The 15,361-nt window shown below is 41.1% G+C and overlaps 1 protein-coding gene across 1 annotated transcript in view; it reads right to left on the reverse strand.

Moving 5' to 3' along the window:
- hk1 (hexokinase 1) overlaps positions 1 to 15,361 on the reverse strand; it is a 122,130-nt gene that overhangs the window by 8,936 nt on the left and 97,833 nt on the right. The window contains exons 13-16 of the mRNA XM_028795965.2: positions 13,263 to 13,358; positions 6,138 to 6,237; positions 5,677 to 5,860; positions 2,476 to 2,631 (exon numbers count right to left, since the gene is read on the reverse strand). Coding sequence (XP_028651798.1) covers positions 2,476 to 2,631; positions 5,677 to 5,860; positions 6,138 to 6,237; positions 13,263 to 13,358 — 536 coding nt within the window. The remainder of the gene's footprint in view (positions 1 to 2,475; positions 2,632 to 5,676; positions 5,861 to 6,137; positions 6,238 to 13,262; positions 13,359 to 15,361) is intronic.

A 15,361-nucleotide genomic window follows, 5' to 3' on the forward strand; every position in this document is an offset into this window, starting at 1 on the left:
AAAAGTTTTGAGTTTACTACCAAACTGAATTAAAGGATGATTAGAGGAAGAGGAGGCCAAGGCACAATGAAGTTCTGAAGTACCATCATTAAAGAATCGTACTAGAGCAGTGCTTCCCAAACTCGGTCCTGTGCCCCGTGGCTGCAGATTTTTGTTCCAATCAGATTTCTAATCCGTGACAACACCTGATAGCACTGATCTCATTTAATTAGCTGGTATTATTTTTCTTTTATTCTACATTCAGAAAAGCACAGCAGCATGACTTTTACATTTATAAGACATTTAGAAATTTTTCTGCTTTTGCAATGGATTTCAATGCCTAATTCTCTTTTGTTGCTTTCATTATATTTGCCCTTTTCTCTGAGCAGTTTTCCCCCCTTTGTTGTATCTTAATAATGACAATTAAAAATGAGCAGAGCAGAGCAGACACCCAGGCAGACAACACAGAATAATCAAAGGCTGCAACTACTTTAGCGTCAGGCCCACTAATTAGTAAATAAAGGATTATTTAAACAATTAGAACACCTAGAAAAGTAGAAAGAAAATCAAGATGAAGATATTGTTAAAAAGAAAGAAATACATTATTCCCATATTACGGCTTGGTGCACTTTAATATATCCAGCCATCCATTATCCAACCCGCTATATCCAAACTACAGGGTCATGGGGGTCTGCTGGAGCCAATCCCAGCCAACACAGGGCACAAGGCAGGGAACAAACCCTGGGCAGGGCGCCAGCCGACCGCAGGGCACACACACACACTCACACACACCAAGCACACACTAGGGACAATATAGGATCGCCAATGCACCTAACCTGCATGTCTTTGGACTGTGGGAGGAAACCCACGCAGACATGCGGAGAACATGCAAACTCCACGCAGGGAGGACCTGGGAAGTGAACCTGGGTCTCCTAACTGCGAGGCAGCAGCGCTACCACTGTGCCACACTTTAATATATATATATATATATATATATATATATATATATATATATATATATATATATATATATATATATATATATATATATATATATATGCTACCATGGCTGTTCGTTTATCTGTCCAGGATTTTAAATCACCTGTAGCTCGCAAACTGTTTCAACTATTGACCTGAAATTTGGTACACATAAACTACGTGACGTCTACTATCTCTTTTTTTTGGGGTGATGATTGACCTCCAAGGTTGTTCCTCTTTTTATTTTTATTTTATTGTAGAATCAACTCTCGGCAGTGGCCAGCAGGGTGGCTGTGTGGCGCATGTGTATGGGTGCCGTTCTCATCCCTACCACCTTCACCGTCATTTCCTCTACCTCTTCATGTCTTAAATCATTTTTGAGGCAGATTGAAGGCTTAAGTGCCAGCTTAAGTGAAAAATTAAAGAAAGCATACTAAGTAACTGCAACACAAACACTGACTTAATCAGTTTTAATGCGAAAAGATGCCAACAAAAGAAGAGAAGCAGAGGGCCGCTAGTGTGGAGAAAAGAAGATCTGCTCAGGAAACAGCAAGCGCATCAACAATAGCAAATGAATGGTAAATGTACAGAGAAGGAGGATGAAAAGTAGGAATGCTTAAGTCAAGGTGCCATGCACCATTACTGGTATATATATATTTTTTTACCAAACTTAGTTTTCTAATTTCTATGTTGATTCCCAAAAACACAGAACATGGGACATAACAGTTCACTAAATTAGCTCAGGAGTCCAATTAAAAACAGAAGCCGGATGGAACAAAAATTTGCAGCCATAGGGGGTCCACAGGACAAAGTTTGAGAACCCCTATATATATACCAGACTAAACAACACTAGACCAGACTTTTATTGGTGTCTATTTGAAGATAATGCAAGATTATCAAGATAATGTAAGCGTGTTACTCAACAACTTTACGGCTTACTGTGTGTTTTGCAGCTGAACCATTGAATGATTAGACAAATCAGTAAGCAGCATGGAATCAGCAGCAGGTTTTATGAATATTTCTCTTAGTGTATAAGTGACAAGTATATAAATATATATACTGTAGCTTAGTACATAAGAGATTTCTCCATCATGATGTTGCTCCCAGCATCTGGAATCCTCAGACCAGTTGATGTGATGAAGTGATGAGCAAAATAATTCACGGGAATTGAATCTGCAGCAAAAACTGGTGTTTCACTTTGCAAAAATATTCGTGAACTAAACTGCATTTTGCTTCTAGCAAAATTCATGCCAATAACACAACAAGAAAGGCATTTATCTACTGTCCAAAAACATTTTCATACATTAATTCTGCATGTGTTTGCCTGTCCTTGAGCATTTTAACAAAGATCTCTAGTGAGGGGAAACCAATCACCAGAAATGTGCACATTGCTAGTTAACAGTGAGGTTTGGCCTTTCTGTGTACTGAATTTCCCTGTGGAGAAAACACAGAAATGTACACAATGGCGTGTTAAGTCTATCATCACGTGGATAACATGCAGCAAGTCACACACAATACCTTTCAATTTGGGACAGAAATTTGGTTTCAAAGATTCCTCTGGTCTTCAGCGCTTCAGAAATCTGTCCACGAAACAGGAAACCTCGCTTTGTTAAATCGATAAGGATGTTGCGCACAATTTCTCCTAAGTACATGCCACTGCACATTTTTTCGTATCTGCAAAAAGAGAACATACAGAACACATGAAATTTCATAAATATAGAATACATAAAATTGCATTCAAAAAAGCAATTAAGGCTTACATTGTTCGGAATGTGAAAGAATCCCTTTCAAACTTTTTAGGATGAACATGTTTACTTATATTTAAACTGTCACAAAGTTCCAAAAGTAAGGCAAAAACCACATCAAACTGTGCTTTGCCATAATGCATTTAGCCACATAATCAGGACACAATCAGTCAATTTACTTTCCTCAACTCGTTTGAAAGAATAAAGGAGTAATAATATTCACTTTAGGAATTAATGACACATTATCTAATCTAAATCACAATCATCTACCAACAGGAACTGATTACACAAATATATATATAGTATGGTATGTCAAATGAAAACTTTACTTTTTTTCATAATTTATTGCTACAAAAGTGTCATAGGGCTGCATCATTTTTTGAAGTAATTTTCATGGTGTTTGATACAAGTCCTCAATCGCTTACAAAGTGCATGGAATCCTCTAGGAAAAAAGTCTTTTGGTTGTGTGCGTAGCCACTCAGGCTAACATAAGTTAAATATGCACCAGTCATGCATCACCTGCTGCACCTCTGCATCTGACTTGAAAGTCTTTCTGCCCATTACCTCTTTGAAAGGTCCAAAGATTTCTATTCTGGCAAGTATGGCAGATGTGGAAGACACTGAAAATGCAGGTCCTCGAGGGTTGTAACTTGCACGGGCAGTATGGGGTCGAACATTGTCACGTTACAGAAAGACGCCTCTAAAGAACGCATCCATCTTGACCACATGAATTGAAAGATCAGAATTCAAATGTTATGTGCCTTTTTCATAGAGGAGAAAGAGGTCTATCTAAGGCAGGAGACAGAAGTTAAAAATTGTCCTTAATCTATATACATATCTGTTGTGACAGATTAAGGTCTCCGTGACCCCTTGAACCCTCAGACTACACGTCAGACACCAGGTAAAAGTCCAAATATTATATTTAGTTACACAAAACGTGCACAAAGCACTCTCTTCTCCACACCCCTCATATAAATCAATAAACAATCAATAAATCAATAATCCTCCTCACTCCCAGACGCGTTGCTACCCTTCCACCCAGCTCAGCTCCACGTCTGGGATTTCCCATCGTCCTTTTATATTCCCTGACCCGGAAGTGGTTCCAACCCTACAGTCCATGTGATTCCTTATCACTTCCGGGTCAGATAAAAAGTCCTTTTCTTCATCCCGGAAGCACGTCATTTCCTTTGTCGCCTTGCCTACGACATACTTCCGGGTTATAGGGCATGTGGTATCCAGCAGGGCTGTAAAGGAAAACTCCATCGTCCATGATTCCCTGCTGGTATTCGGGGCACTTCCATGCCGCAGGGACAGCTCCATCTGGTGGCCTGGGGGTATTGGCTGGGGTGACAGGCCGGCCATATCCCACACTGTATATATGTATAAAATCCAATGTCTGTCTGTCTGTCTGTCTGCTTTTTATGAGAGAACTGCTTAATGGATTTAGATCGGGTTTTTTTCTATAATTTGCTTGAACATTCCAGTTGATTTTGCAACTTCTCTCATTGCGCTATGTATCATAGTTCACTTGCAGTACCAATTTATTTGTACAAATCCAAGAGAGACACAGCAGGCCGAGGGGAGGGCGGCAGGGCCCATCTCACTCACGCTCCAGCCTTTGAGGAGTACCTTACCTCTGCTTAGCTAGCAAACGAGAGGACTACTAAACGGATTTAGATTGGGTTTTTTTTTATAATTTGCTTGAACATTCTGGTCAATTTTGCCACTTCTCTCATTGTGTTAAGTATCATAATTCGCTTGCAGGAGTGATATATTCATGCTAATCCGAGGGGAAGGGGAAGAGTGATGTCAGGAGTGGGGAGCCGGGCAGGGCCCACCTCACTGTCCTGTTTTACTACTACGCGGGTGGAGCTGTGGAGGATGGCTAGTATTGTGTATCTTTATATCCATCATCAGTTATCCTTATGTTATGAATAAATTGTATTATTTGGTTTACTGCAGGAAACGTGTTTAGGTTATTTGTTGAAAAATAGTCTATCACCATGTTGGAACCACAACAGAGAAAGTGAAATTTGCTTCATGTGCAATTTTACCAAAATATGAACCCTTGTTCATATATTGCACAAATTTCTTCCTATTTCTGACGTCACAGCTCAAAGGTGAAAAACATATCCCTCACACCCCCTACACTGTCTACAAGGTTCACTGTTGTTATCCTAATTTTAGATTACCCAGAATGTCTAGGGTGACATCACATAATGCACACTATCAAGCCAATTCCATACCAAAACAACAGCAAACACACAACAAAATGGTGGTGCCTGTTAAAAACAAGACTGCATCAAACAAAAACACAAATCATTTTAAATTTACTTGAAAAGGACCTTAAATCAAAGACATAATGCTGAACATGAACTCATCAAACACAAAAACTTTGATTTTCTGTTACTCTGTGTTTGAGCAGCAAAGCGCTCCACACGTGGAGTGTGTGATTTACAAATAAGGATAACTGGTGACTCTACTTTGCTCTGGTATGGACGAGCGTATTCTGTGACGTTATAGAGATGTGCGCCCCAATGCTGGCAGGGTAAGCATTCAAAATTTTTTAAGGCTGTTCACATAAGTGTAGCCAGGCCCACCCACATGGAACTCGGAGTAGAATTAAATGATATATTCCACGTCCAAAACTCTACTAAGTGAGTAGTGACTAATGTATGATTAAACAATTTTAAAACAATTACTTGAAAAGTAATGAGATGCTTGACTACATATAGAGGGGGGTCTACTGAATAGAATATTCAGCTGAGAAGTGGCCTTGATAAAACATTAAAATAATAAAAAGCAAAGGTCTTGTGATATGATGTGATACTTCTGCATTTATTTTTTTCATTTCAAAGAGCAGTCTAAGATGACAATGAAGTCTCAGCGCTATACCACCTTAACAAGCTTTCAGTGCCAATCATAAATGAGTACCAGTGACCAGGCTGCCATGATTGGCCAGATCCAAACCCACCTCTGCTTTCCTGGGTTTAATGACAAGTCATCTACGGCCCTGTCATACTGCGTCCTGAAGTCATCTAAACAGCCACTGTCCCCAAACGCTCCCCACTCCATGTTGACACACATTCGGCCTTCGTCTCCGCTCACTGTTTCAATATTCCTCATCTCCTCCATGTAACAAGCGTTGCTGCCAGTTCCTGTAACACAAACACGCATCAGTTTTCAGCCTAACACGCTGAAAAGAAAATAAAGATCTGGTATGTGTCAAGTGAAGAAGGCCGTAGAGAACATATTTTGGAAAACACATCCAGCGTAAACCCCAGCCAGGGTTGATTCCTGCTGAACTACGCTCTTGACGGAGTCGTATGCCTGAGCTGGATTAAGTGGATTTTATGATGGATGAATGAGAGAATATAAAGTCCAGCTGAAGCCCTTCAGCTTATGTGAAGTCTCAGTGCAGATCTTGGTGCCTACCTGCAATCAGGCCAACTTCACAAGTTGGTTCTTCATATGCACAAGTCATCATTGTCCCAACTGTGTCATTCACGATAGCCACCACATCAAGATCAAACTCCTGTCCATAGAAAAATAAAGGAGAGATCCATTTTAGTTAGATGTACTTGCGTATAAGTCGGGTCTTAAAACCCGAAAAATTGTTCATAAAATCAGACCCCGACTTACACGCCCGTTCAAAAATGCGACACTTCATTTTTTTTTTTATGTCTTCAGTTTCTCAGACTCATCAAATTTTGTTGCAGCAGCACAGTTACCAATTTCTTTTGCCACTTCAACGACTTTTAATTTAAAACCAGCTTCATATTTTCTTCTGATCGAATGCTCCATCGTAGATAAGGGATGCTCTTACGATAAAGGTGTATGAGGGTGTGAGATACTAAAAACACAAAACAGTGCAAACGTTACTTCGAAATAGTTCGGGTATTACCGTGTGGTCACGTGGACACAATACATAGATATAAAAAGGCTGTGTGCTCCCTCTGTGGTTACTCTCTCAGGTGGGTGTTAGCATAGCATATCTCTTGGACCAATAGCGTCAGTATTCCGCATTCAACTTATATGACAACATTATAAAATACCAGAAATTATACGATAAAATCAAGCCCAGCGGGAGAACTTATCTACGAGTATATACGGTAAGCACTATAAGGTAAGCCAAGATATTTCATTGCATCCCTGGTGGCCTGCCAATAGCACCTGTTATCTTACGATTTATCCAGGGTTTCCTCACTGGCTTTAGTCTTTGTCACATTTGTTATTAATGATGTTCTTGCTTGCTTACTTATTGTACTGGGAATTATTTTTAATTCAGTATTTTCTTCTTTAGAACATTACAAAAATGTAGACGAGAACAGGCCATTCAGCCCAACAAAGCTCGATAATCCAATCCACTTAATTTCTAAAAAATACACCAAGTCAAGTTTTTGAAGTCTTGATGTCTACCACACTACTTGGCCACTTATTCCATGTGTCTGTAGTTCGCTGTGTCAAGAAGGTTCAACCGGCTGGTCCGGTCCCATAGAAGAGCTACTGCAGTATAAAATGCGAGAAACTAAATGCTGGCCATGACAGAAAGGTGTCACAACACCCACTGCATTGCGGTTTGCTGCTTATGTGGCTTGATAGCCACAGACTGGTCAGGGTGGCCATGCTGAGCCCCATCGACGGTCTAATGTGTCTACAATGGGCACGAGAGTGTCCTAACTGGGCCATGGGGCAATGGGATGAATCAGGTTTTCTTTTAAAGCTTGTGGACCACCTATCTAACGATTGCTACAGACCACCCCTTCATGACAAATGTATTCCTTCTTTCAGAATCACAATGCACATTGCCACACTGCTGTTCAGGAATGGTTTGAGGAACATGACGAAGAGTTCAAGGTGTCGACTTGGCCTCCAAAGTCCACACAGTGTAATCTGATCAAGTTGTCTGTGGGATGTTCTGGAAAACCAAGTCCGATCCATGAAAGTCCCACCTCGAAACTTACAGGACTTAAAGGATCTGCTGCTGGCGTCTTGATGCCAGATACTACAGGGCATGGGTCAGCACAAAGGGGAACCTACACAGTATTAGGCAGGTGGTTTAAAGCTGTAGTTGTAGTGTCAACGAGTCTGATTTTTGTTGGTTATTTCATAATTATCTCTGATGCATACGGACAGCAATTCACATCTGTTCAGTAATTGACAACAGCGGCAGGAGAGAATCTGTTAAAGGGACATGCAGATGCAGTCAAGTGTGAAGTGGAGAAGAGAGACAGCAATTCACAACTGGGTACTAACATTCAAGAAGTCCTTCATGTGAAAAAGCTAAGAAAAATATCATGAGTCATGCTTTCTGAATAGAATTTTAGATTTGCAGCCTCAGGGGCATTTGAAGTGCAGCTATTTAGAAAATGTCAAGGAAGGACAGGAGCGTGACATGCACATTGATAAAATGATTAAAGATTTAATAACACAGTGCTAATAGGCGTTGGCCATGGTGTTTCTAAACTTGAATTATTTTATCTCTGTCTTTAAAGATTTAATAACACGGTACTAATAGGCGTTGGCCGTGGTGTTTCTAAACTTGAATTACTTTATCTCTGTCTTTGACGGGGCACACAATGCAGAGTATAAGAACTCCTGCTACAGAATGGGGTGGCCAACTCTGATCCTGGGGCGCCACAGGGGCTACAGGTTTTCATTCTAACTGTTTTCTAAATTAGTGACCTGTTTTTGCTGCTTCTTCTTCTTCTTCTTTTGGCTGCTCCCTTTAGGGGTTGCCACAGCGGATCATCTTCTTCCATATCCTTTTGTCCTCTGCATCTTGTTCTATTACACCCATCATCTGCATGTCCTCTCTCACCACATACATAAACCTTCTCTTAGGCCTTCCTCTTTTCCTCTTCCCTGACAGCTCTATCCTTAGCATCCTTTTCCCAATATACCCAGCATCTCTCCTCTGCACATGTCCAAACCAACGCAATCTCGCCTCTCTGACTTTGTCTCCCAACTATCCCACCTGAGCTGACCCTCTAATGTCCTCCTTTCTAATCCTGTCCATCTCTGCCACCTCCAGCTCTGTCTCCTGCTTTCTTGTTCCTGCTTTCTGGTCAGTGCCCACCATCTCCAACCCATACAGTGGTGTGAAAAACTATTTGCCCCCTTCCTGATTTCTTATTCTTTTGCATGTTTGTCACACAAAATGTTTCTGATCATCAAACACATTTAACCATTAGTCAAATATAACACAAGTAAACACAAAATGCAGTTTGTAAATGGTGGTTTTTATTATTTAGGGAAAAAAAAAAATCCAAACCTACATGGCCCTGTGTGAAAAAGTAATTGCCCCCTGAACCTAATAACTGGTTGGGCCACCCTTAGCAGCAATAACTGCAATCAAGCATTTGCGATAACTTGCAATGAGTCTTTTACAGCGCTCTGGAGGAATTTTGGCCCACTCATCTTTGCAAAATTGTTGTAATTCAGCTTTATTTGAGGGTTTTCTAGCATGAACCGCCTTTTTAAGGTCATGCCATAGCATCTCAATTGGATTCAGGTCAGGACTTTGACTAGGCCACTCCAAAGTCTTCATTTTGTTTTTCTTCAGCCATTCAGAGGTGGATTTGCTGGTGTGTTTTGGGTCATTGTCCTGTTGCAGCACCCAAGATCGCTTCAGCTTGAGTTGACGAACAGATGGCCGGACATTCTCCTTCAGGATTTTTTGGTAGACAGTAGAATTCATGGTTCCATCTATCACAGCAAGCCTTCCAGGTCCTGAAGCAGCAAAACAACCCCAGACCATCACACTACCACCACCATATTTTACTGTTGGTATGATGTTCTTTTTCTGAAATGCTGTGTTCCTTTTACGCCAGATGTAACGGGACATTTGCCTTCCAAAAAGTTCAACTTTTGTCTCATCAGTGCACAAGGTATTTTCCCAAAAGTCTTGGCAATCATTGAGATGTTTCTTAGCAAAATTGAGACGAGCCCTAATGTTCTTTTTGCTTAACAGTGGTTTGCGTCTTGGAAATCTGCCATGCAGGCCGTTTTTGCCCAGTCTCTTTCTTATGGTGGAGTCGTGAACACTGACCTTAATTGAGGCAAGTGAGGCCTGCAGTTCTTTAGACGTTGTCCTGGGGTCTTTTGTGACCTCTCGGATGAGTCGTCTCTGCACTCTTGGGGTAATTTTGGTCGGCCGGCCACTCCTGGGAAGGTTCACCACTGTTCCATGTTTTTGCCATTTGTGGATAATGGCTCTCACTGTGGTTCGCTGGAGTCCCAAAGCTTTAGAAATGGCTTTATAACCTTTACCAGACTGATAGATCTCAATTACTTCTGTTCTCATTTGTTCCTGAATTTCTTTGGATCTTGGCATGATGTCTAGCTTTTGAGGTGCTTTTGGTCTACTTCTCTGTGTCAGGCAGCTCCTATTTAAGTGATTTCTTGATTGAAACAGGTGTGGCAGTAATCAGGCCTGGGGGTGGCTACGGAAATTGAACTCAGGTGTGATACACCACAGTTAGGTTATTTTTTAACAAGGGGGCAATTACTTTTTCACACAGGGCCATGTAGGTTTGGATTTTTTTTCTCCCTAAATAATAAAAACCATCATTTAAAAACTGCATTTTGTGTTTACTTGTGTTATATTTGACTAATGGTTAAATGTGTTTGATGATCAGAAACATTTTGTGTGACAAACATGCAAAAGAATAAGAAATCAGGAAGGGGGCAAATAGTTTTTCACACCACTGTATAACATAACTGGTCTAAATAACTTAATTTAATTTATTTGCTATTTAAGACTCAGAATTCAGGGTTGAGCAACATGGGTCCTGAAAGGCCGCGGTGGCTTCCGGTTTTTGTTCCAATCTAATTGCTTCATGAGAGATCATTCACTTATTACTCAAGTGAGGTTTTTCTGATTCATTTTAGTTGTCCTGTGGTGGGCTGGCGCCCTGCCTGGGGTTTGTTTCTAACCCGCTATATCCTAACTACAGGGTCAAGGGGGTCTGCTGGAACCAATCCCAGCCAACACAGGGTGCAAGGCAGGAAACAAACCCTGGACAGGGTGCCAGCCCACCACAGGGCACACACACACACACAGCACACACAAGGGACAATTTACAATCCCCAATACACCTAACCTGCTTGTCTTTGGACTGTGGGAGGAACAAAAAACATTAATTAGTCTGAAAATGATATTGGCACTGTGTGTGTGTGTGTGTGTGTGTGTGTGTGTGTGTGTGTGTGTGTGTGTGTGAGTGTGTTTGTGTGTTCCCCCTGTGATGGACTGGCGCCCTGTTCAAAGTTTGTTCCTGCCTTGCACCCTGTGCTGGCTGGGATTGGCTCCAGTTGACCCCCTGAGACCCTGGTCTGGACTGAGTGGGTTACAAAATGACTGACTGACTGACTCTGAGAACTTACTGTGCTGCTTAAATCCCTTTGGTCTGCTTAGTAAGAAAACGTGTCCTCTAACTTAATTCATCCATTTTGCATTGATGACCAAAGGCTCTAATGTGACAAAATGAATAACAGAATACATTAAAATCACAAACTGAAAGATAATTTATCTACATGCTCTCTATGCATATTACTGGCTTCTCTGTGCCACACCAGTTATCAGCTGGCTGACCTGCAGCCTTGTAGATGCCAGCTTATACCTGAGCCCCTATTTCACATTTTGATGTTATTGTCATATTGTAACACAACAAACCAACAGAAAGAGCGAGAAGGGGATCTGGAATTAAGACCATACTACAGAGACCTTATCCTTAATCATGTAGTCACCTCCAAAATATTATTAGATGCTTTCTATTAATTTTATAGTAGCAGGGTGATGTGCCATGTTAGTCATTATGGATGCAATGAGAAGTCAAGCAAAATGGCACATTTTATTGCAGGGGTCTTCAACACGTCGCTCGTGAGCTACCGGTAGCTCATCACCCCTTTCCAAGTAGCTTGCTAAAGGGTTAATGAACCCTACATAAATTAGAAAACTTGATTAGTCAAATTAGGGGTGGGCGATCTTTCCAAAAAATCACATCACGATCCTTTTAACACAAAATCACGATCCACAATCTGAATTGCAGTCTATCTTTTCAATGTGGCATACACTTAAGAGAATATCCAGACTCAAACTCATCGAGACCAAAGTAACACTTTATTTTAAATATCAAACAAAGTTGAATTCAATTGTTTTCTTGTTTGCTAGCTAAGAGGAGTTAAGGAACACGCCAGAAGCTGCTGAGTGAGTGAGGAGAGACCCCATGGGTGTTTCTGCGATTCGCGCAAATAAATCAGTAAAGCAAGCGAACTCTGATACACAGCGAAATGAAGAGAAGTCACAAAATCAACTGGAATGTTCAAGCAAATTACACAAATAATACCCGATCTAAATCTGTTAAGTAGTTCTCTTGTGAAAAGCGGACAGACATACAGACAGAGAGACATTGGATTTTATACATTATATATTAGTAAACCTTCAAAATAATGTGCAGTTAAAGTCACAACAGCATTCTCAGCATTTCTGGAGCTTAGCAGAGCCAGACAACTAGAAGAATCTTCACCAAGCACCTCTGAAAATGTCTGCTTTGTTTGGGTCTCCATACCTCTGTGAGTCTGACCTGAATGTCATGAAATCAAAGTTCAGAACACAACTGACAGATGAACATTGAAATGACTCCATAAGAGTGAACCTCAGGGGCTCCACTCCACCAGACACCTCAGTGCCAGTCATCTGACGAACTAAAAAACACATCACACATGCAACTGGACATGAGAGTAAAGTGACACAGTGACATGTGACAAAATGACAAAGGAATACGTCATATCGGTGGATTTGGAATTGCATTGTTTTGTTTTGACAGCATTCATGTTTTAATTCAATAGTGTGAGATACACTAGAAAATGCATACAGACATACAAAATGCACTTGCAGGAGAACTAAATATTTTTTTTGTGATGTTTTAATGCAAAATGTGGTTTGTGAACACCAACATTTTGTAAATGTTCAAGCTTATTCAGTTTGTTTGGGTTGAAATAAGCTATGAGAAGAAAGGTTAGAAAACATGAGAAGCTCTCGGCCATTTTTATTTTGTAAAAGTAGCTCTCAGGGGGAAAAAAGGTTGGAGACCCCTGATTTAATGTCTAACTGAAGAGATAACAATACGCAAGCTTTCGAGGCACCTCAGGCCCCTTCTTCAGACAAGTTGTAGGACAATAAAAGGTGTCATTTTGCTCCACTTCTTATTAATTTTACAAACATTAACTGAGTCTGAAGACACAATAACACATTTTTGCTTTGATTTAAGTTGCATAGTAGGAGCTCCTAGTCTTGTCACACAAGATGACACTCGTAATTTCATAATAATTATGGTAAAATGCAATGTACCTGTCACATACAGTGTAGAGCAGTCACAGTGTGATAAACGTTTTGTGACAACTCTACAAAATGTTTGATTTTTTTGTTTAGGGATCTTTCAAGAAACCTGTTTAACATAAGCAGAAATTACAATATCGCTCTTAAATTAACAATAAGAGAAAGAAAGGAACACTGCCAGACTCTGCACAGGGCCGCTGACACTGTAGATGGCTACTCACCTCTCGCCTCTTGATGCCTTCCCTAAGCAAGTTAACGACGTCTTCTCCCTCACAATCTGTGGCCTTAAAACCTTTGGTCCAATTAATCAAAATGCCCTGAAAAACAGATTGAATATGTATGATTAAAAACAGTAGGGAGCTCCCTCCCATGTAGCATTATCATACAACAAAAACAGAACCGTGGCCATCTTGTGTGTGGGACATCTCCACCTACAAAATGAGCTGTTTCACAAAACAAACTCTTTCTAGAATGTTCTTTCTGATGTCCTCTCCTGGGCTAGAAGGGGGACAAATGCACTTAGTGGCCCCTTAACCAATGGGCTTAAATCAACTGTACACCTCAAATCACTCTCTGAATGTTAAATACACAACAGCACTTGTCCTGGTTCCCACGTGAGCAGAAAGCACAGCCATTTTTAATATTCTTTCCATTGTGGAATCCACTGAAGGGAAGCCCATGGAGGATTGTTATATTTGAGCTGCATTGTCATATCCTTGGGTGTCTACTTTCTGTGTCTGATAAGGGAACTGCATCTCTATATCTCCCATTAGAAACAATGCAAAAATGGAGTTGCGGAAGAGGAACATACAATCACACAATAATAATAATTCTTTACATTTATATAGCACTACTCAAAGTGGTTCAGTGAGTGGGAATCCAACCACCACTAATGTGACGCATCCACCTGTTTGATGTGATGGCAGCCATTTTTGTGCCAGTACGCTCAACACATGTTAGCTGTTAGGTGGTGAAGTGGTGAGAGACAGTTAGCCAGTCAGAGACAGGGGATGATTATGGGGCAAGAATGACTGGGCTGAGGTGGGCCAGGACATTGGGATACACCCTACGCTTTACAAAGGAATCTTTAATGACCACAGAGAGTCAGGACTTCGGTTTTATGTTTCATCTGAAGGACGGCACCATTTGTACAGCACAGTGTCCCCATCACTGCACTGGGGCACTGGCAGTCACACACAGACCTCAGGGTAAGCGCCCCCTATTGGCCTCACCAGCACCTCTTCCAGCACCAACCCAAGCTTTTCCTGGTTGGTCTCCCATCCAAGTACTAGCTGGGCCTGAACAGGCTTAGCTTCAGGTGGATGACCCCTTCTGAAGTGCAGGCGGTATGGCTGTTGGCATGGCTCAGAAGGGCATAGAGGCCTGAAAGCAAAACTCTTGTAGGTGTTCAGATAGATACATATATACACACATCGGGCACAGTAGCAGTATTTGACCCGTGTGGGCCTATTCTCTGTAGCCCACCCCATATTATAGGTTAGATTTTTTTTTCAAATGAAAATTGGCCTATTGTGCATTCATGCATTTACACAGCAAAATCATCAGTGTTAACTTTACCCCTAGAAAAGTTCATTTAACTTTTCAAAAAAATGTTTGGGAAGCCCATGAATGGATAGCAAATATACAATATTGATAAGATTGACTTTAAACATTACCAATCACAGGTACTTAAAACTAGTGATGTTAACAGGAAGCTATACTGACGTTACTAGTTAGGGTAGGCCTTGCTGTAGGGAAACATGAGCAACATAAAGCATCCCTGTTAGGATTTATTAGTGAAAGGAAACAAACAGAAGTGCAATACAGAACAGAGTCTGATGCCGGCACTGAATTTCGGTGATGACCCAATGGCTAGTGAAGACCCCACTGCTAGCTGTGTTCTCTTTATCAATGGGTCTGCTGGCAGCTTTACTACTCCGTGAGCTGGAAAATCTGCAACCAGCCAGCCGAGAAATGTTGAAGGATCAGCCAAAGTCACAGATTCTCTGATATTCACAAGGCGCAAACACAATGGGGGTTAAAATCTCCAAGTTCTGTTACAGCCAGTAAGGTGCACAGCTTAGCAGCTCTTGGGTACAACAGGCAGCAGCATGTGGCTGGAAAACAGGACATTGAAAGATGGAGTATTGGCATTGTTGTAATAATCTAAATGAGGACAGATCCCCTTGTGTATTCAGAGACTGGAAACGCATGCATTGGACATGCATATAAAAATTACAAAGAATGGCAAAAAGGTAATCCGACTGTGTGCTGTTATATAACGCTACTGGTCAGTGGTCATAATTACAACGGGCATTTG

Source organism: Erpetoichthys calabaricus, chromosome 2 (genome assembly GCF_900747795.2).
Source record: "Erpetoichthys calabaricus chromosome 2, fErpCal1.3, whole genome shotgun sequence".
In the NCBI taxonomy this organism is placed as follows: domain Eukaryota; kingdom Metazoa; phylum Chordata; class Cladistia; order Polypteriformes; family Polypteridae; genus Erpetoichthys; species Erpetoichthys calabaricus.